This window comes from Vanessa atalanta, chromosome 2, assembly GCF_905147765.1.
Source record: "Vanessa atalanta chromosome 2, ilVanAtal1.2, whole genome shotgun sequence".
NCBI lineage: Eukaryota > Metazoa > Arthropoda > Insecta > Lepidoptera > Nymphalidae > Vanessa > Vanessa atalanta.
This window is the reverse complement of record NC_061872.1, coordinates 10,558,396-10,580,563: the sequence shown is the minus strand read 5'-3', so window position 1 is coordinate 10,580,563 and position 22,168 is coordinate 10,558,396. Positions and strand designations below refer to the sequence as shown.

Below are 22,168 nucleotides of genomic sequence, written 5' to 3'. Positions count from 1 at the left end.
AATACATAACACGTCATATAAAAGTTACAGAGTGCGCTCAAAAATTCTGGAATAGCTAGAATACTGCAGAGGCATATTTCTGCTGCAGCGGATCAGTAAATTATGCTATAAAGCATGTTTGGAAGGTCGCCAGCAATCCAGATCACAGCTTCCACCGCGTCCCGTTCTAGCGAATCGTTATCGATAAACGGTTTCGTGTATATCGTTTAATTCAGAATATCAAATGTTTTACATTACTTTCAATAATAATAAAATATATTTACAGATCTTTTTTGGCTTTATCTTTAATTTTGTGAATACTTGGTTAAATATCGATATATTGAATCGTTTTTTTTTTACTATTTATTAGAAAACGGATACAAAACTCATATCATATGAAATCTACTGTACCGTAAATGTGCCAAAGGTTAGAGTTAGTCAACGACATTGACGAAATTCAACCACACTCAATATTAAATTAATGAAGTAGACTTAAAAACTTCTCATGATATGTATACAATTTATATAAAATATCCGATTAACAGTAACGATAAACTTAAGTGATATAAAAAAAATTTAGGTTGACACTCCAATTTCTCTCGAAGCAAAACTCACAAGTACTAGGTAAGTAGTACGGCTTGTCCATCGTAAACATCGAATGCCTTACCAAGTAGCTACCGTCGCATTGAGTTATATTATGTAGGGCTATTTCCGACATTTACACAAAGAAACCGGGTTACTGCTTTCTGCCTATCCCCCTGCGACTTTGTGTTTGTAACTTGTTTATTTTGTAAATATTTCTGTAGAAATACATTTTGTGTTTACGAAACAAACAAAATTCTATAGCATTTCTAAATTTATTCGATACCATATTTTCGGACGTTAAAGAGGTTTTATTCAATTATTTTTAATGTCATAAAGTTGATTATTGCATAACCACGTATATACAGGTTTCGCAAAAAGTCGTGTGATTAAGAGAAAGTTATTGCGTAAATGTCAGAACATGAAAACAAAGCCGAATACGTAAAATACATCGTAAATATTAATCTAATTATTATTTTATGGGATAAACTTTCAAAATTATATTACGTCATCGAGTGGAACTTTTGCATATTTTCACATTAAATAATTAATACCCTATGTTGGATATTTTAATTTAATTAAAAATGTAGATATGTTTGACCAGCTTATATAAAAGGAAACTTCTTCATTTTAATGTTATACGCAATATTTATACTTTATAATCGTTTAATGCAATTGAGATTATCTGTAAGCTCGTATTGGTCTATAATACATGCAAATACGACTACGATAATTCGAGGCTTACATTAACGAGGTATGCTGAACATTGACTATGTCGCTGCATTAATGTTAAGAGAAATTTGAATTTGAAAAATGAAACTACATATTACTCTGAGAGTAATGTGACATAAATTAATCTTGTTAATACTTCCTTCAATTATTTCTATGTAACGTATTGTACTTTATGCATACAGTATACGTTTGCCAAAGTATTGGCAGTTGCGTATCGGTTTCCGTCGCCATAATTGGCACCGGAAGTGCGAGGGACTGATCGCGGATATGCAGACCACTTAATGTTTTGTTGACGGAGTAATGAGAATTGGTATCTATAACAATACACTAGTTTTTTTTTAATAGCAATACAATTTATGTCACGCAAATATTTTCTTTGTTAGCGAACTTGATCTAAAGTAATGTTAAGGTCACTTTTTGCTATAAATTTTTACATTTTATTATATCAAAAGACTGTCTTTCCATGTTACATTATGAGTTAAAAGGTTAACGTTTTTACAGATATTACACACTTGAGTTGGCAGAGTTAAATTAACTCTGTACAAACTCGAACAATAAATTGAGGAATTTGAGGACACGTCGCCACTCAACCGCGAAGACCACCTCTCAAACTGGATCAAGTGTCGCTTACAGGAAAACAGTACTTAAATTTATATTAAAAACAGTGTCGATTTACTTATATTCTTACAAGTTATTAAACTCATAACTACAATAGTTGCAGGCGGCTGCCATGTGCATCGTTTTATATTTTTTTGGATCATATATCAAAACCTCAGTGTATCAGATCTGAACGGATAAATCGCAATGAACATTAACTTTACTTCGATATCATAAAACTTATATATTAAGCGTAGTATATATTGATGATAATCAATCAATCGTTTTAACTAACACAGTGAATAATCTACCTTAATATATTAGCTGTTGAGATAACTGCGATAATTCAAAATTCGTGACTATGTTTTAAAAGGCAAAAACACAACAGAAAACGCACACTAACACATTTTTATAAATATCGTTCATTTCGTCTTGATATAATAAAAATTCAAGATTATTTTCTTCGTTGCGTATTCTCACGGGTCGTTATCGGCTTCAAGGGGAATTCGGAGATGATAACCGTTAACTTATCAGTCGCTAACCAAGATCCTGATTTATAACAACACGTTGACTTGACTTTTAAAAGCATAAGGCTATAAAAATTGAAAAAAATAGCAGAAACAAAAATAAATGCAATAAAATGTAGATACACAACATAGCTGTAAATTAAAGTATACACGAGCGCCGTTTTGACATTTATTAGATGTCTGACGCTGTCGGAATCACGGTGACTTAGTGGCGAGAAAGTATTTTTATCAATTTTTAATACAATCGGAAGTCAGTACTGCGACTTAACTAATCTACGTAATGCATCAAATAGGTCCGAGTTTGTATTAACTGAAATAATTGCCTGTTTCATATCATATTAGGCTTTATTAATTCTCTTTTGTCGTGTAACGGTGATTAAAATTCCAGTCCACGGGGCGCTTGAAATCGAATTCTCATCGCATTCAAAGTCTGATGCACGGTGTGTTAGGAACGTGGTCGGGGTTACAAATTTTGCATCACCATAATACAGTCTGTTATGAATCGTTTACCTGTATCGTAAACTCGAATCGATTCTAAAAATCTGTTGCTATGTATAAAATTTTCTTTCAAACATCATGAATTTGATTTCGAGACCACTACGCATTGGAATTTACTACAAATTGGAAGAAACGGGGCTAGCGGTGCATTAATACTTAACATTCCCAACTCGAGTGCTGTAATAAGCGCACTTGAAGGACGACAAAATGTTATTCTTGTTCGTAATAAACGTAAAAAACAGGGTAAGCAGGTCTATTGTAGTGTACAAGGGTACAGGGTAACAATAGTTGCGGGGCAGGTAGCGGGATGCGGGCTCCGAGATGCAGCGACATGTGCGTGATTTCTTGCCACCCGGCCAGGCAGATGCTCAAAATCCAATTTTGTGATCGGAATTTGATAGGCGCCTGTGGTAAATATCGATTACCCTGCAGGTGTAGGATAATCGTATTCAATGTGTCGTTACGTACGCAAATATTGCGTTTTAAGGGTGACGATATCAGTCAATTGCGTTGGCGTATACTAATTGTGACAAATAAACTATTATTCGCTCACATTTTTTTAAACCTTAACCTATAATTTTTTATATATGTCTTAAACATTCACAAATATTTCATGAAACTTTAAACATAACTAAATGTCAATTTATTGTTTTAACCTGAATGTCCTTTGATTGTAAGCATGTAGGCCAGTGCGAATAACGCTCATTAGGCTGACAGACACATTTTTAAGGAGTACCCACTTTATGACTCGTTAATGCTAAGCACGAGCCAGCTGCTTACAAAAAAAAATCTTAAATATATTTTTTTTAAAACTAAATAGATTAATTTTAACATTCATTAACATCACGATAACAGTCATAGTAGGTAAAAATATTACGTAATCCGTTTGAAACTTGTTTAAAGAGAACTCATTTGTCAGTATATAAGATAAAGGAATTTATTCTTTAGAATTTAGTCTTCTACGAGCCTTACATGGTTTGTTAATAGCATACGTTAAATTGAAAGATTTATTTTAATTTGTTGTAATGAGTGTCAAGTATTTGTTTTATTCTGATCTAATGAGGTGTGATGTGAAATTTATGGTTATCATCACAAGGGTGGCCTGACACGCGTTGGAGAAGCTATATTTAGGTATCTGCAGCAGCGGTTCACCGATGTGTGATGGGCTAAGGCCAAGTTAATCAATAATATACGAGATGATTAATTATTATACACAATAACATACTTTGCAAATGAGCAGTATTAAATAAACCTAATTTAAATTGATTTCGTTGTAAATCATATCTAGCATATTATCTGTAAGGTAGACTTGTTACAAACCGTTTTGATGGTTTATTATATTATTAAAAACTTTTACGCACACGACTTCAACACAACACAATCCCACAATCAGAAAGGATAACTATTGCACTGAAACACAAAAGTTCACGCTTGACTCGGAACAAGCCGCGGAGTTCCTGCGTATTGTGAGCTACTAATGTACACTGAGGTAAAACTGTCACAGAATTTTAACTTTTTGTTTAACGCATGCAACGCTGCGGTACGACGCGCGCGCTGCCCGGGCACGTAGAAACTGTTTACAAACTAAACGCTTCGCTCGCTGCACCCACCACCGTACACGCGACAAAACTCACAGTACACCTGTGTCTTATTTCTATACGAATAAAGGCTTCTTTCCAACTGCTTTTTATCCAAGCTTTGGCCCACCGTACTGCGTACAGTGCCGCTTTCATAGAAAAAAACGGGCACGTAACGATAAGAATTATCATATCGTCCGGGCCTACTAGTGTCGTGGATGCCAACTTCAAGTATTTTTATTTTTTGTTATTTTAAATAAATAATAAATGTGTTGAACGATAGTGAAAGTATATAATATTTGCAAATTCAAATAAAAATACCTTCATGAATCTCCATAACTTTTTGAAAGCGGATCTTTAATAGAAAGTAATAAAATTATGTTCCGGAAAAGTTTATTAGTTTATTTACGTACTTTCGGGCCTCTCTTCATTCGAAATACAATTTTAGAAAAGTACAAGTTTGTGTGTAACGTTAATTCACTGAATACATTAACACTGATAGCCACAGAACGAGGGCAAACGTACGCGATAATTCACAACATGCGTTTTCCTTTCGTTACAATATAATAGCACGAAACAGTCATGATAACATCTATAAAAGTTTCTCTTTTTTCTAATCCGACAACCCGAACCTAGGCTAGGTTTTATAAAACAAGAACAACGACGGACTAACGCTACTATCTACGAAATCTACGAAATGCTTCGTTCAAATCTTAAGACGGACTGTGCCCAGCATTAGGCACCACATTTACAGACTGATACAATTATTTTAACTACTAGTAAAACTTGATATATAATTAAATGTTTCAGTTATAGCCCTTGCATATTTTACTTTTGGACAATGACTTTGTTTATTTGCTCTACTGCCGATTACCAGGCATAACTGTTTCGTCTACAATTTAATAACACTTCGTCTATTTCTCTCGATATTTTCGCAAGCGCTTTGATATTTACGGGTCCAAACATATCAAAATTTTTAATTAAAATATCACGTGTCTACTTTAGAATAATATATTTTGAGCACAAAACAAACGTACGTGTATGCCGTGTAGACTCTCAATTATTCAACCAAATTGAAAAAACTTAAAATTTTTCGCTTATAAAATAAAAAAGAGCCTTGTAATTTAAAATCTGGTACGGTTCTGTACACTCGCTTGACTAAATATTTAAATTTGCGTGACTAAATTTAAATTCAAGAGACGCAGTGAATCCGAGTAACTTATAATTTTCGAAAAAGTGTAAATATACATTTGACAAGGTGCTACTTTTAAAGCGTATCGGCGTAGAAATATATGTTAAAATAAAATGTTTTATTACCATGAGTGCAATTATTGAGCAATGGAGATAGCGCGCTCACGATAATAAAAATAAGGCAGCTGTCACGTAAACATTTATTTACTATGTGATTGTAAAACAAAAACATTTAATATTTAGTATTGATAGATAAAAACGGACTAACGGTCGAATATTCTTATCCAAGTCCACTCATAATACATTATACACATATTGTATAACCGACAAACATTCCTGGTAATAACAAAAATCTTTTCATTACCTCATATTTAGTTTTATACCTAAATACACCGATATCAATTATGACATAAATTAAGGAAAAAAACACATTCGAGTATAGAACACATTTCAAAGGGTTGCCTCATTATGCCCGTAAACAAACCTATATAAAAATAGACCAACGACTAGCGTATTGATGTTAACAGCGAAGATTGAATGCCAAGAAGATGTAGAAAGACTATTTAAACCAAGGCGAGATTTATCGCAGCAACCACCGGAAGAATGAAATAAACAGAACACAGAGCTATTATTAACATAGTAAAATTTAACTTTGTGTCGCTTGATGGAAAACGAAATAGATAATCATAACGGCGATGTTGTATATACGAGCGTCGATGTCGCACGTGGGCACGGCGAAGATAAAATACGGATACGTGATATATGACACTCCTAACATAAACATGCAAGTAGATTCTTAGCAAAGAGATAAGCTAAACTTGCTTTGAAGTACAGAGTGTGACGCGAAGTCGGAAATATAACCCGAGTTAAAATAATAATAATAACAATACAGCTATGATATGAAATAAAACATAATGTTTATAAAAAAATCTAATAGATCTCTCTCTCTATCTTTCACTACCTGTGTATTCATTTTCTAAAAATATTATGTAACGTTCATGCTAACCAGTGGTAGTTTATCTAACATTTAATTCAATTAACATCTATGATCTTTACGCAACTAAACATAAACGAAGCGATATTTTCAAAACAAATCATAAATACGTATTATATCTGCATTGACGTAAATGCACATGTAAATTAAATATATCTTTTAGCACAAACATTTTAGTTGCTTTGAAAAATTACTTTTCAAAGAAAAGTTCAGAACGAGAAACTTTTGTTTATCAGAACAAACACGCTACATTTCCTGTTCTGGTACATATTTTTACCATTTAATATCCACGTAGTGATATAAACTGAAAAACATTAATTTATTTTTGGATGTTTATTTACTATTAACAAAGTGGATATTATAGGTTCATTATAGAAGGCGAAGAAGTTGGTTAAAAGTATCTTAAAATAATAAGTAAAAATAATAAGGATGACTTCCTAATTGATTGTACAACACATAAATCGTGACGTATCGACCGATAAGAAAAAAAAATCTCGGAACGAAGGCGTCGAATTCAAAATAACTTCATAAACAAACAATGTTCACGCGTTCTGAATGGATTTTAATAGGGGTGTCTGCTTTAAAACAATCATAAAAACTACGTTTATTCAAAAAACAATATTTATTGTAATGCTTTCCACAAAGAAATGAGTAACTAATATTGCTCGAATAGATAAACTATCATAGCGTAATATTCTTATACTCATAATTAACTTGATATATTGCTTAAACCTTCTAATTTTAGGTAACTTTAACGCGTATACAAAATTTAAATTGATGATGAGCTACTAAAACAATTATTTATGGTATATATTTTTAAATACGAGACAACCCTATGTTAAACGGATGCACCGAAGTCCGCAGTCCGTAACGGTTCACGATCCAGCATCAACATTAACACCAGCATCCGGTGACCACTGTGGACGGTCAATTATTGTGGTGCATTCGGCAGACATTATTTAACCAGCTAACGGCAACATTTCCAGCTAATGGCATAATTCTGGATCAGTGAAAAAATTCCGATCTTAATAAATGTAACATAATTTTAACGAAACGCGTGGGCAGGTGTTTGTCTAAATAACCTCGTAAGATTCGGATTATGTGAACGAATGGAGAATGAATGGGAAGCTTTTTCATATAAGAATCTCTGATAAAGTATATAAACCATTTTTTGTTCGTTATTAAATTGTATACAGCCGTAAATTGTCTTTGCACAAAGATTTCAGGTATCAGTCATTACTTATTCTACTGCTAAGAGCAATACTTAGTATTCCGGTTTGAAGTGTGTGTGAGGATTCCCAAGGTTGCTTAATATTTCATACAATGGTGATGTCTATGTGCAATGGTGTCTGATTACCATGACATAGTCTATTTCTTATAAATACTAGTAGTAGTATTAGTGCTAATTGCATGTGTGTACTTCAATGTATAGTCAGTTACAAAATCAGAATGACACTTTGTCCCACTGTAAAACATCGTACTTAATTATTTTCACTTTTTTATCTTTTCTCAGCCGTCCTCAATGAGTAATAAAGCGAAAATGTAATAGATATGTATCGTGCTGTTAGACATTCGTGTATTTAATTGTTTTATTCTAATTTGATGGTGCAAAATAAGCACTTAGAACTTACTTTACATATTAAAGTACATAATTAGCATAAATCATAGTTTAAGTTGCTTTTGCGAGCGTAAAATTGAAATGAAACTTGGCCTTTTCTAGTTGTACTTACCCCGTTTCTAATTAATATAAATAAAACGCCAATTCACTTACCTGTAACAAAAAGAAAATCAAAATTAATTAAAATATTTATCACGTAAAGTTTATAAGAAACTCAACGTCCTATATACAAGCATTGCGTCTTTTAATAAATACTTAAACTAAAGCCATTCTCATACAAATGATTACAATGGCTACGTATAAACCACCTCGTGGAGATGGATGAAAGGCGTATTTTTAAAATGGAGGAATACGACGGCTCGTCTGTCTCACCAGAAGTAATCCGGCCTCCGCAGCGAGTCAGTGACTCATTCACTAACGAGCACTCCGCTGAATCATTGTTTTCATCGGTATAATGGAAAGGTCTGTATTAGCAACGAGACGCGTAGGCTGAATAAAGATGGCAACGAGACAAGGCGAGCGAATGTTAATCGCAAATTAACCTCCTATACTTAATATTCTCTTGCACGATCGGAGAAAAACTAGCGAGCACTTCCAGCTTTTAAAATGACTTCTCAGAGCTTTGCCGATAAAAACATCGAAGAATTTTGTAATGGTCGCTTTCCGAACGCACGAGTAACTAGTTTTTTGTAAAAACTTGCACGCGTTCTCTCTTCGACGTCGACATCCTTACAGGGTTCCAGTTTGTCTTTATATATGATGAATATGATATTAAATGCAATAATCACATCAATTAAACCACAAGCCATTCAAGATTCAAGCACTCTATCTTAGACAGGTTACGCGGAGGTCAAGCACTAAGCAATTTTATTCTAGGCACGTTCCTCTGTCTCTATGACTATGTATAAGATGGAAATAAGTACTTTAAGGACGTTGTTAGGAAATACGATAATTCAAATATCTTCATTCAATTCTTATATAAAAACGAGACGTTTAGAATGTATATTGTTCGATTCCGCTTATTAGTTCCATAAATTTAAATATGCAGAATTACGAAATTATATTGAATTGGCAGCACTTAAAATTTATTAAACATTTTATTATTACCTGTGTACAGCTTTCTACATGACGTCATTGCATTTATAATCTAATAGAAATCAAGTACTTACCAATGAAATTCATAGTTTATTAATTTTACAGATATCGAAATTATTCATAACGATGTTTTAATTTTCAATACTTCTCAACTAATGAAATATTCATTTATGTACTAGAAATTATTTTGAAAATTTCCAAAGTGTTACCATAGCAAATATACTATCGCAAATGTACTTAGCAATTATAAAAAGTATTAATATACGTACTTAGCAATTATAAAAAGTATTTAAGACGTCAAGGCCAGATGTAATAAAGTTCTTAGAAGCGGATGCGATGAATTGGATCAATTAATATTAAGGCCAGGATTTGCTTATTGTCAATGTCGCGTAACGAAATTTTTATATCCAGAACTTTCTTTTAAATATGAAATTAATGGTTTAATGCCTAAAAAAGAGGTGTAATTATAACATAATATGTATAGTGTATACACAAATATGTAATGTGTATTTTATTGTTTGGGCGGACGTGCCACATGTTGTGACAGAATCCGAGCTTATTGTTATTTAAATAGGGTTGTTAGATCATAGAACATTTATTTAAAATGTCGGTATTTGGTTTAAAAATATTCATATATCGTCAAATAAAATCTGTATTCACATTTAAATCCATACAAAATGTGAGATAAAGATAAAAAAAGCGTAATGTCGTCAGAAACTAAAACGTTACTTGAAATGTCAACGTTCCCAAAGATCTTAACCTGTAAACAATAAAATTTAAAAAAAAGGACAAGTACACCACAGGCAGATACACAAGTACATCACGAATATATCGAACTTCTTGCCGTTCTCAGTTTTAATTTTAAAAGTTACACACGATTTTTAACTTTAAAATTTAGTATCATCCTGCCAAAAAACATCCTAATTAAAAGTATTTAATGTGTATTTGGGTTTAAAGATGCCTTCGATAACCCTATAAAAAGTAGGCCAAACCTCTAAAGCATCTAGCGTCGCGGTAACGACATTTGTTCCGCGTGTACACAAACTGACACGCTGTTTACCTCATAGCATATGCGATTTATTCGAAATTAGAATACATTGAATCGTATCTACCATCAATAAGCAATAAACATATGTTAAGAGTTGGGATTTCTTTTTAATAGACTATTTTTATTTTTTATATCATTTAATACAAATTTCTTGCTTAAATATTAGTTCTTCGAATAATGAAGTTATTTTAAACAATTAATTTAGTTTATTCCAATTTTAATTATTATTCATTTTTTTGACCATATAATCATATCTCACACAATATATCTTACAATTATTATCTAACTCATTTTTATTACAATCAAGAAATTGTCATAATTGTTTTAAAAGAAAAACCTTGTAAAAGCCGTAATTACTTTGTTGATTTGTTAAAATTTTGTTAATAAGATCTTTAGCTGCTAACAATGCATTCAATATAATAATGATTTAGGAAGATTTTTCATAATGTTTACTATTGTGTACGTTGAGAACGGAAATATTTCGTAGAGCTGAGTAAATTTGTTGTAATTAGCAGATTTACGTAAAGTCATGGAAACTGTGTCGTGGGAGGTGTATTGTGTATATACAATGTTTCCATAGATAAGGCTGAACATAACATATTTTTTATTAGTATTTAAAAAAAGACTAGTCATACTTCATAATGAGAGAAATAACGAGAGTCTTCTTTTTTTAATTTTATACTTTTTTTTTCTTTATTATTATAAAATAAGCATTGATATTTATGGCAAAATTATGTTATAAATTAAACGAATTATATGACATATAATAAAAAATAACAATCATCATTAATTATTTTACTAAAATCAGTAACGATCATTGTATAAACAATAAACACGAGAAGAAAGACAAGCATATAACAGCAAGTTTGTAACTCCGCAAAATCAGTAAGTCCTTATTTGGGCAAGGTATTCGATAATAAAATGCCGCAGATTTTTTTAAGCTTTACCAATTAATAATTTAAATCCCACGTATATAAAAAAAAAAAACATTAAAATGTATTCATAGGCATATTATACTCAATACAAGATTATATAATTATAGATGATAAAAAAACGTGGAGTTGGAATTAGTTTTTTTTTTTTTTTATGCAGGATATATTAAATTGATTGTATGTAATTAACATATTTATGTAACTGAATTGTAAGAAAACAGTAAGTTAAGTAGTTTCTTACCGGTTCATCATGCTGACGGAATCTACATTTCGAATAGACTTTTAATGGAATTCAATTTATCTTACAAAATGATGATTCAAAAGTGTTTGTATGCCTATTTTATTGAAGCATAGAGTCGATTATATTTTTGTCTTTGACAGTTCTACGAATTATTCTAGATTTCTTTATGGTCATGTCATTGTTTCGCTGTTACACAAACAGGGACACTGTTGCGGGATTGCCAGCCGTTGTCCTTTCACGCTTTTTGCTTTAGACAAAGACAATTGTGTTCGTATAAGTTTTCAAGGTTTATACAGCGGCTATTTGAAGCGAACGTCATAATTTGTAGCAGATACTACAGATAGGCTTATTTGAAACTTGTTTAGGGTATTCTGATTACTTTTAAAGGATTATCGATACAAGTAGATGACGCAGAATCGTATAAGGCTTTGTAGCCATATATATGTAATTGTTTTTAATATACTGTTTATTTGTTATAGTACGAGAGCCCACTACCAATGTTTTGTCTAGTAGAATTAAAAACTACTAAAAATAGGTTGGATTATTTCATATCCTGACCAGAAAAAAAGGCTTTCTCATTAATATAAACATAAAACTAACTAATGAAAATCCGGTATCAAGTTACTTAAGAACAAACATTTTCCTACTATGATACCTAACAAAACATTTATACATTTTCAATATCAGAAGTATTATAACAATGTTTTCTGCAATTTTTTTTATTACTCTCACAAGTCTCCCACGAAGCTGCTACGTTTCCAACCGTAAAGCTGTGAAACGAAAAGGCCTTGTGTTGGCCGTGGGCTATTGTACTAAGTATTAGATAACTAGATATTAATAAGACAAGGTAAATGTTTATTTTGGTCGCAGGTAAAATATACTGTTATAACAAGGTACTCGCTATTGTAGACAAAAACAAATTTTACCAAACATTTTTGAACGAAAAATATACTATATAAATGAAAAATGTTTATTTACAAGTAAATCTTATAGGCACATAAAGTTACAATCAGGAGAGCCATATAGAAGATAATTCATAATTAATTATTTCTAAATTAATAATTATTATTTGTGTAATGAAACCGAGAGAGAATTAACAAGTAAAGTTTAATGTAACGAATATTAATAAATTATTTTATATTTCGTACAAAACTTTCCCGCGTATCGAAACTTTGTCATTTATTTAAATATAAAACGTTAAAATATTATGCACGTTGCGCAAAATTCAGTACAGTCATCATTTAAATTTCGAATTTACATAATATATGCTATCCTAAAAAGGCAAGAGTTCTGAGGATCCAGTCAAATTCTTCTTAAGAAAGATATTTCTAACGACGAACATTGTTTACATTTCGCTATTGTTTATTTTAATTTTCAGTTCAATACTTTTGGTGTGATTAAGTAGCAAACATCCGAATACACAAACTGCATGTGCATTTATAATATCACTACTTAATATAAAACAAAGTCGCTTCACGCAGTCTGTCCCTATGTATGCTTAGAGATTTTAAACTCTATACTTAATAATAAAACAAACTTAGATATAATGAATTGTTTTTTTTAACTACAAAAATAATGTTTGCTGATGATAATGTTCTAAGTCTATGTTGATGTTACAACCTATTACAGTGTTCCTCTCAGACACAAATGAAATTATTAATTTCGTTATGCTCATTTGGCAAATATCTATTGGTCATCCTTACTAATATAGAGTCGTGGCTCACGAAGTCAGACGCAACAAATGTCACGCAGATTGACCTTTACCATAGAACAGCTCTTATCGTGTTCAACACCATAAACACAATAGAGTGAATCATATTTTTCTCGATTTAAAATTGTAAATGCGAAAAATTATTTAGGTTTTGCTAATGACAGCATTCAACGTGCAACATTTAATTGATTCGCCCCTGAATATAAATCAGTTAAATGAACTTTTAATAACATAACTAGACTTACAAACGTTTTAGAATCGTTATTTTAATAGATTAATAGAATTGAAATGATGAATTTCTTTACAATTAAAATATCCTCCATGACATTCAATGGAAGGGTACTTATTACACAATATGTTATCATCTGTAGAATTGTATATCGAATAATATGTATAATATAAACCTAATTTACAGAAATAAAAGTATTCAACTTCATTTGTATGTTTTTTTGACAATCATTAATAAATATAATATAATGTTCTATGATTGTAGATTTCGGGTAAATAAGGGATTAATTGTTGTTTAAAGGAATTAGTAAAAATATTTAAAGCTATAAATAATTTGTAAGCTAGTTTTTATTCTATTGTAACTGGCGCCATCTATTGATGAGTAGTAAAAAATACTTACAGGCTCGCAATGCGTCGAGAGATGGCGGTAATGTTGCAGCGTTACCTCCTTGCATCGCCGCTAGGGCGGCGTACGATTCCAAATCGCAAGGAGGTACATCACTATATTTTCTTTTCTTGTTAATAATTGCTTTCCACATTTTGAACTTATTTTTTTTCGGCCTTTGCAAACTCATTTACATATTTTTCCCGAGCACTTACAATTAATAACATACAACAAACTCACGATGTTTTGTTTATCTATGTAAAAATATTTATTCATTGTTCATAGAATTTGGATTAATATTGTTCTGTTGTATGCGGGGACAGTTGCGATTGAATGCGTTACCGACAATTGACGAGTAAATCACTGGGCATTGGAGCAACAAGACGTAACGACCTTAAGTGAATGTAAGGGGCAGTGCCCTTTTCGACATTTGCACACATTTCCTCATCTGTCATTGTATAAAGAAATAAATGTGTGAAGAAGTATCTACATCTAATAATACCATGCAGATCTGTTTAAAAATTTGAAGTCACTGCATTACAGATTTATTGTATTTATATCAAGCTTAGAGTTATTCGTTCATACTTTTATGTACACTTCAATCAAAACTGCGATAAAAAGTAACCGTGAAAATCTCAAGAAAAACCGATAAAACGTTTAGCTGTAAATCTAAAATCAATATTCCTTGTCACAATGCTCCATTTTTATTAAACAAAACGGACCCAGCACCTTATGGGACTGTGAAATTGGAGTCCACTGAACGGTTCGTGATACTTTCAAAAATAAAGTACACGTGCTTTAAGTGTTTTCAATTACCAGTCATTGTTAATACGATAACAACATTTAAGGTTCTTTAATATATATGCGATTTATTGTATTGTAACTTACAATATTTGAATCTTAATAATTATTATTAAGTAAAAAGGGAGTGATCATAATTTTAACTTCAACAAATTTTACCGAGAAATAAATTAATATTGAAAAAAAGAAATGCTTGAAACATAAGCTGTTGATTGAATTTTAGAATCTTAGTTTGTATTGTCATTAATGGCAAATTTTCAGCACCATTGGCTCGGTGACATTTGTTTCAAATTCAATTGCAAGATTTTATATTGTAAGATTTGTCCCACACTTTAAAATGTTTTAATTCCAATTAAATAAAAAATCTAATATTATCTTTTCAATTGGTGTACAAAGTCGACCATTATTAAAATTCAAATAATTTTTCCTCTACATTTCACATTTAAAATGGAAACATGATAAAATCAGAATTATTGTCTGTCTATCACAGAACACACTTCTAGGAGCGCCTGTGCTCCTTAGATAATATTTCACATTGTTAATTATATTTTATGCTTAAGCAATAAATGTGATTTTCTGTTGGCTTCTGATTGTTGTCTAAACAATGATGGGAACGTAAGCTCGTGAATTTCGAATGCACACCATTCAAACCGCGTTACACACGGGATGCAGATTTTAATATAACTTACATTAAAAAAATAACGGTTAAAAGTTAATTAAAATATACATTTACATTAATGTTATTTGTAGCAATTTCATTTCGTTATGACAGACGACGAATCATAATAGACTTACTTACAACATATACCGATTAACATGGCAAGTATAGTCTCGTACTGTACGGATCAAAATTAAAAGTAACTATATAGATTAAGATCGCGAGGAATGGTAGCAAGAATGCTAACAATAAATTCCCGTTGAATTGCAATTCGTACTCTCTGGACGAAAAAATAATCAACTGCCTTGTTACCAGTGGTATGACGGGATGGGATCTAAAAAACATACCACATACAATACGGAGTAACAAATATAACACTGCGAGTTAACAAAGCGAGTAAACGGAGGGATAATCATTAATGTTTTTGTAGTTGTTAACTAAGGATATAAAATTAATTTCTCAATATGAATATCTTTTATATCTAAATATAGCTCAGAATTTGAGCTTTGCACTACATGTTAAACCGAACAGATGTTGTCATTGAAGTAAAATAAAAATATAAGCGTGTGTAATGTACAATAATAAACATAAGCAATGTTCATGTTTTCCTTAATTCAATTCTAGTTAGTAGATTGAAATGAGAATATTTTTCCAATGTTTGATTGAACATTGAAATAAACTTAAGAGAATAGTCAAAACCATACAAAAATCTAGCAATTAGTAACAGTTTCATTATATATTTAATATTATATTAATTTGACTAATTAGTTCCAACTGTGTAGTCTTATGTATTGCCTTATTGTTGGCTTGTGTCGTGTGCTTTATTTATGCGTTTCTAACGTAGGATTGGATATATCATGTTAATACTCTATAAATTAAATCTGTACTAAAACTATAAAAGTTGAAGAGTTTGTTTATATGTTTGTTTGATCAGTTATATTTGGTCATTTAGAAGATAAGATTATAGATCAGGGATGTCATGGATATTTAATTTTGGATCTGGATAATATTTTACCGCTTTCAGATACAGTTACGAATACGATATTGTTTCGGATTATCCGATTGTTTCCAATAGTTTCAAAGAGTAAATTAGAAGGTACTAAATTAACTTAATTTATAAAATATGTTATTTATATTATCGTATTAGATATAACCACATATAAAAAATTATAGCCTTAAAAAACACAATGAAAAATAAAAATATAATAAACATTTTTTTTTATCGGTTTCTGTTACAGTTTCGGATAGATTTTCATTTCCGATATCCTAGAGTTTCGGTTACGGTAATGGAGCTCCATAACCTCCCTGGTTTAGATTATAAGAAAAATAAAATATTCCCTGCAATGTCGATACGCTGCTGTCTGGGATATAAGGATGGAAGGAGGATATACCTACTCTTGTGCCCGTAATTACACTGGCTTCAAACTGGAACACAGAAGGAAAGACTGATGTTTGTGCCTACAATAACTAGTACTCAGACAATGTCAAACCTTGAGACTGCTAAGAATATTTTGAAAAGTATCAAAAGTCTGATACAGGAATATAAAACCTCGTTTAACATCATAAACGATTTACACTAAAAACCGTCTTACGTCTAAGTATATTTTAACGGTTTTTGTAATGCGTTTATAAGTGGCACGATTTTTACATTTTTCGAATTTCACTTTGAAAGCGTGCCAGATATAGCAGGGCATTAATAGCGAATGCATCAAGTGATCATGTTTTCAGCTCTAGGGATATACGAGTTACTTCTATCGACATGTCCCTATTGTTTATCGAAACGTAGGCTAAGTTTGGCGAGCACGCGTCACTGGTGAATACAATAGCATAAATTATACGCTGATTCAACGGTAACTTATATACAGTCATTGCTTAGATGTCCGGCACATGACCCCAGGATATTACTAAGTCCATACTTCGTACCCATTATAGAACCAAGAAGTTTTTATTTCAAGCCCGGTTTCGGGGAACTACGGAGCGGTTTAGTTTTGCGTAGTCTATATATAGGTTAACCAATTTTGCCTATTGTTTTGCATTCATTAAAAACATAATTACGTAAATCCCATTATTTTATTGTGCGTTATACTATAATTAGCTATAAATATAAGTTATATATACTTTTTCTTATAGATGCGATAACATTGAATGACTTATAATCGATGGCATTTTCTAAATAAATAAATAAATTAAAATTTTACTAACATTAAAAATGCTAATGTTGTTGAAAATATTGTCGTTTTAACGTATTCGGATTTTACACATTCCATATCGAATGGTGGAATCTAATTTAATTTGTCATTGAAGTTGATATTGTCGTGAATTATGATAAGGTAATAAATTATTAATATATAACGCAAAATTTAAAGTATGGCATAAAAGTTAAATTAATTTAATTTTAATAAAATTGATGATAATGATGCCTGTTAGATTTCGGCCACGACGGCAATTATCACTGCACAACACATAGTATGGTGTACAAGTGTGTTCGTAAACATAGGTGTTTATTATTATATTCCCTTACTCCTATAATCCAATGTGACAACAAATTCCGCATAACCGAAAAGAGTTTAGTCGTAGGACTAACGGCTTTACGCGGATTCCGAAGCACGGGAACGTAAATGCAAAATACTTCCTGAATTCGAGCTGTTACTGAGAATTTCTAGACGGAAAACCTCAATGACTTTTCATTGGTCCGAACCGGGATTTGAACCCAGGAACTCGGAATCTGCCTTACACTAGCCGCTAGGTTAACAAGGCTAATAAAAGTAATATGATTACTTATAACAATCGTCCTCGATTCTTGGATATTGCAAGAATAATCCACGTCCAAAGTTCTGGCATCGCATAATTAGTCTTAGCTAAATTTAGTCTCGGCTAATTTCAAGTAATACAAGATGAGAACTTCATGTATTTACCTTACGTTAGGTGCACATTACTCATCTCGCCCTCGCACGTGGATGTAATCTTAGCATTCCTCCCACGCGTAAGACATTCAATCAATAACTTGTAATACGAGATTATTATTAAAATACTATATATAATCAAAAGATCCGAGTCGTTATGAAAAAACATTTGTATGTCAACAAATTAAACAATACAGTAAACTCTCGGTATGCATCGAACAAATTATATCTCAACTATACTAAAACTATAAATGCGAAAGTAACTATGTCTGTCTGTCTGTTACTCTTACACGGGCAGACCACTGAACCGAATTTGATGAAATTTGGTGTAAGGGAAGCTTGAACTCCAAGGAAGGACATACGCTACTTTTTATGACTTAACAACTGACGACTAAGCCCTAAAACACGAACGAAGCAGTCGATGATATCTAGTATCGTATATTTAGAATTTATATTAATACCAATAAATAAATTCATAAAACAAAAGACGGTTAGCCAATTTTTACATCAAAAATATTAAAGTTGTTACAATAAAACATACCTGTTATAAGAAATTAGTGTTGATTTTGATCATTTTTCAATCTATCACAGATTGAGCAATCAATTAACTAGCGGTAACGTCGCGGTATAATGTAAACTTCACAAATTCCGTTATCAAAGGTATTTATTGACGTTTAGCAAAGAGTGCACGTTATTCTGTGAAACGTGCATTATAAATAAACTACACGTTTTCCAAACATCTGAAATCATTTTCTACATAACGATGGCAGTAATTAAACATGATTAACCTTGTATTGCTCATCAGTATAAAATACATGTCTGAAGGTGGCGACGGGTGGCAAGATGCCAACTCCATTGTTTACACCGTCACCAAATATCGTAGGATAGGGCTGTGATCACATTCGGCTCGGATTTAATTGTCAAGTACTTTTAAGGGCAAGAGAACATTCGATTTAGTATGTGGTCAGGCATAAGAACAAAGGAGACGTCTTGATAAATTAAGAAGTAATTTCTGACAACATCTCAATATCAACCTCATAAATCCAGATGTTTTGAACTGTTTTAATGACTTACAGGTGGCAACCCTATCTTTACTCCATATAAACTATTAATAGGGCTGCGCAACAATTCATCGTGAAAAGTAACCAAACACCGGAATAAGATTGACGCAATCACTAACATTATTTTCTCAATTTACGCAGATAGAGACAACCTAGAGGAAAATCGCATGTCTTCGCCGCGTGATTCATTTAGGAAACGAAATCTTACGACGTCGACAGGTCAACAACAATGTCTTACGTATAGCAGTTATCCTTGATCACTATTTAAATTCTTGTAGTGTCATGGGGAGATAAGGAGGGAATTCTCATAAAAAAGTCCATTATATAAATGGTCGACGGACACACCCTAAGCTTAGTAGAAAATTTTAACGGTAGATACGAGATGATATGTACTCTACCTTAAATTATGACGTGATTAGAGAATTCTGTTGATTCAACGTATTTTTAAACAAATTAAGAGTTTAACCTTGATATTTATTAATGATGTAATATTATAAAATTAAAATACTTTTAGGAATGACTCATTATAAAACTTATCAAACGCACCTCTTTGAATGATATAGGAGTAAGTTTAGCATATTTTTAAATAAATAAGTATTCCTTATTTGAATATTTAATGATACAATTGATTAAACAAGTATACATACATGTTTTCAGATGGTATAAAAGTACAAAAGAAACATTTTTTTCTTTCAAGTACTACTCTTTCAGTGTCAATGTAAATGTATATATGGGCGGTGAGATCGCGGACTCAGCATCAAGTGTCTCACTTGTCAATCTGCCTTTTAATTTCAATAAAATAAAAAATAAAATTAAACAACCTCTTTGTTATTATTAATTGTATCCAATCAAATTAGCAACATATTACGTATTGTTTTTAATTTTTCAAAAAAATATAATGTATTTTTTACTCACCTATTTATAACCATAACCTCACACAATGTGGAAGCTCGTGTTAATTGTTTACTATTAATTTTTACTTGTATTTTTATGTTTAATACAAATAATGCTATGTTTTTACCATTCATGTTATAATAATTGGAGATAAAAAAGTCAGTTTTATCATCATAATTTAATACGATAATAACAGTTCTTAATCCGTTGGTTAATCAAATGAGGGATCTATGAGTGTATTGTGCTCCCATACATTATCTTACAGAACACGTCTTAGACGCCTTTAATGAAATCAGACAAAAAAAAACGTCTTACTTCCTGTCAGTTACTTGGCATAAATTGTAATCATTTAAGGAGAAATCGAATTGCTACATTTCCATACATATATTATTCTGTGCTATGAATGTTTGGCCTGCTCCTCTAGTAGATAATTTAGAAACAGAAGGATGTACAGACTTATCAATCAATGCGAGAAGACGGAGGCATAATGGAGATTTCAATACCTACTTACCTTATCAATGTTTATAAAGATAGTAGGAAGATGTTCAATTAACGCGGTATCATAATAGACTTTATCAATGACGACGGCTGCTATTATCAGCACTCACAAGTCAGAGGTTTGTCTAATAATAATTGAAAAGTTAATAGATATTTGTTTACGATAGAGTGTGTGATAGTGATTGTTAGGTTAACTGTTAAGCGTTTGTGTACTTCTGAGAATGTGTATATGCATAATTTAATTATGATTAATTATCGGTTGAGAACATATTACGCGTAAGCATAACAAACAAACAAACTTATTTTCGCATTTATATTCAATTTTTTTTCGGTTTTCGTCGTATATGTATCCAATATTATTATAAAATACGATGAAAATCAAAGTAAATATTTAGAGAAAAATAAAATTCCATTACAGACGCGTTCATAGAATATTCTTATTCATTTATAATGATGTTTATATTAATATATATATCCCTATTAACAAATAATGATAGATATTGTAAATTAATATATAGTAAAATCAATTACATTTATTAAAAATATTTCCTGAATTACCTAACCATTGACACACGAACATTTGAAAACTTTTTTTTTTTTTTAAATTATTAATTGTAATATTTTAAACCTTTTCCTTGGTGATAGCTCGTCTTTAAAGTATATTGTAAATACGTAAAATAACAAAGAGCGATTATAGTTCAAGCAAAATGCCAGCGAACACGATCCACTTCAAAACGAAGATGTAAATTAAGGAGGAGAAAGATCCTTCAGAAACTGTCAAATGATCCTTGAAGTTAGCTGCGGAAGCGAACATGTGCACGTTCCCAACGGCGAGATCTTTTAATCGATACACTCGATTCTATTTCACAAAATGTAATCGATTCCTTCGTTAAAATAAATATATTCAATTACCATTATAACAAAATATATATCTTATACAAATGGATTTGATTTATTAATAAACATTTACTATACTCTTGAAACTAGTATTAATAACTCGTTTTAGAGTGTCTGAATGGTTTATATATCTACATAGATACTTATAAAGATAATCGACATTATTGCGACAATTTAACTGAAAAACACATTTTGTACATTGTATTTTTAAAATCGATTTTGGTGACGAAAAGACAATTTAATATTTATTCGATATATTTTTTTCCATCCCTTTCAACCAACACAAAGATTAATCAACTTTAGTTCAAGATTCACTTGTTCAAACAGTAACACCATTTAAGGAAGCTTGTATTTTTAATAATATTGCTATCTATATGTATAATCGATTCGTCCGTTGCGACCTTGGCATCATTATCTCACTATACTGCTGAGTTTTATTATTATAATTAACATAACAATGTAAGTGCCGACGCGACTAAATTTATACTGTAAGAAATAGATCGCCTAGAAAAAAAACGATC

At 31.3% G+C, this 22,168-nt stretch overlaps 1 protein-coding gene across 8 annotated transcripts in view; it reads right to left on the bottom strand.

Moving 5' to 3' along the window:
• LOC125069305 (ras GTPase-activating protein raskol) overlaps window positions 1–22,168 on the bottom strand; it is a 146,286-nt gene that overhangs the window by 44,710 nt on the left and 79,408 nt on the right. For 2 of the 8 annotated variants that reach the window (XM_047678820.1, XM_047678830.1), the window contains exon 2: window positions 13,951–14,189. The exons of 5 other annotated variants lie outside the window; for them this stretch is intronic. In XM_047678820.1, coding sequence (XP_047534776.1) covers window positions 13,951–14,125 — 175 coding nt within the window. In that variant the 5' untranslated portion in view covers window positions 14,126–14,189. Of the gene's footprint in view, window positions 1–4,276; window positions 4,477–13,950; window positions 14,190–22,168 lie in introns of those variants that run through there. One more of the 8 variants, XM_047678812.1, reaches the window with a different exon arrangement.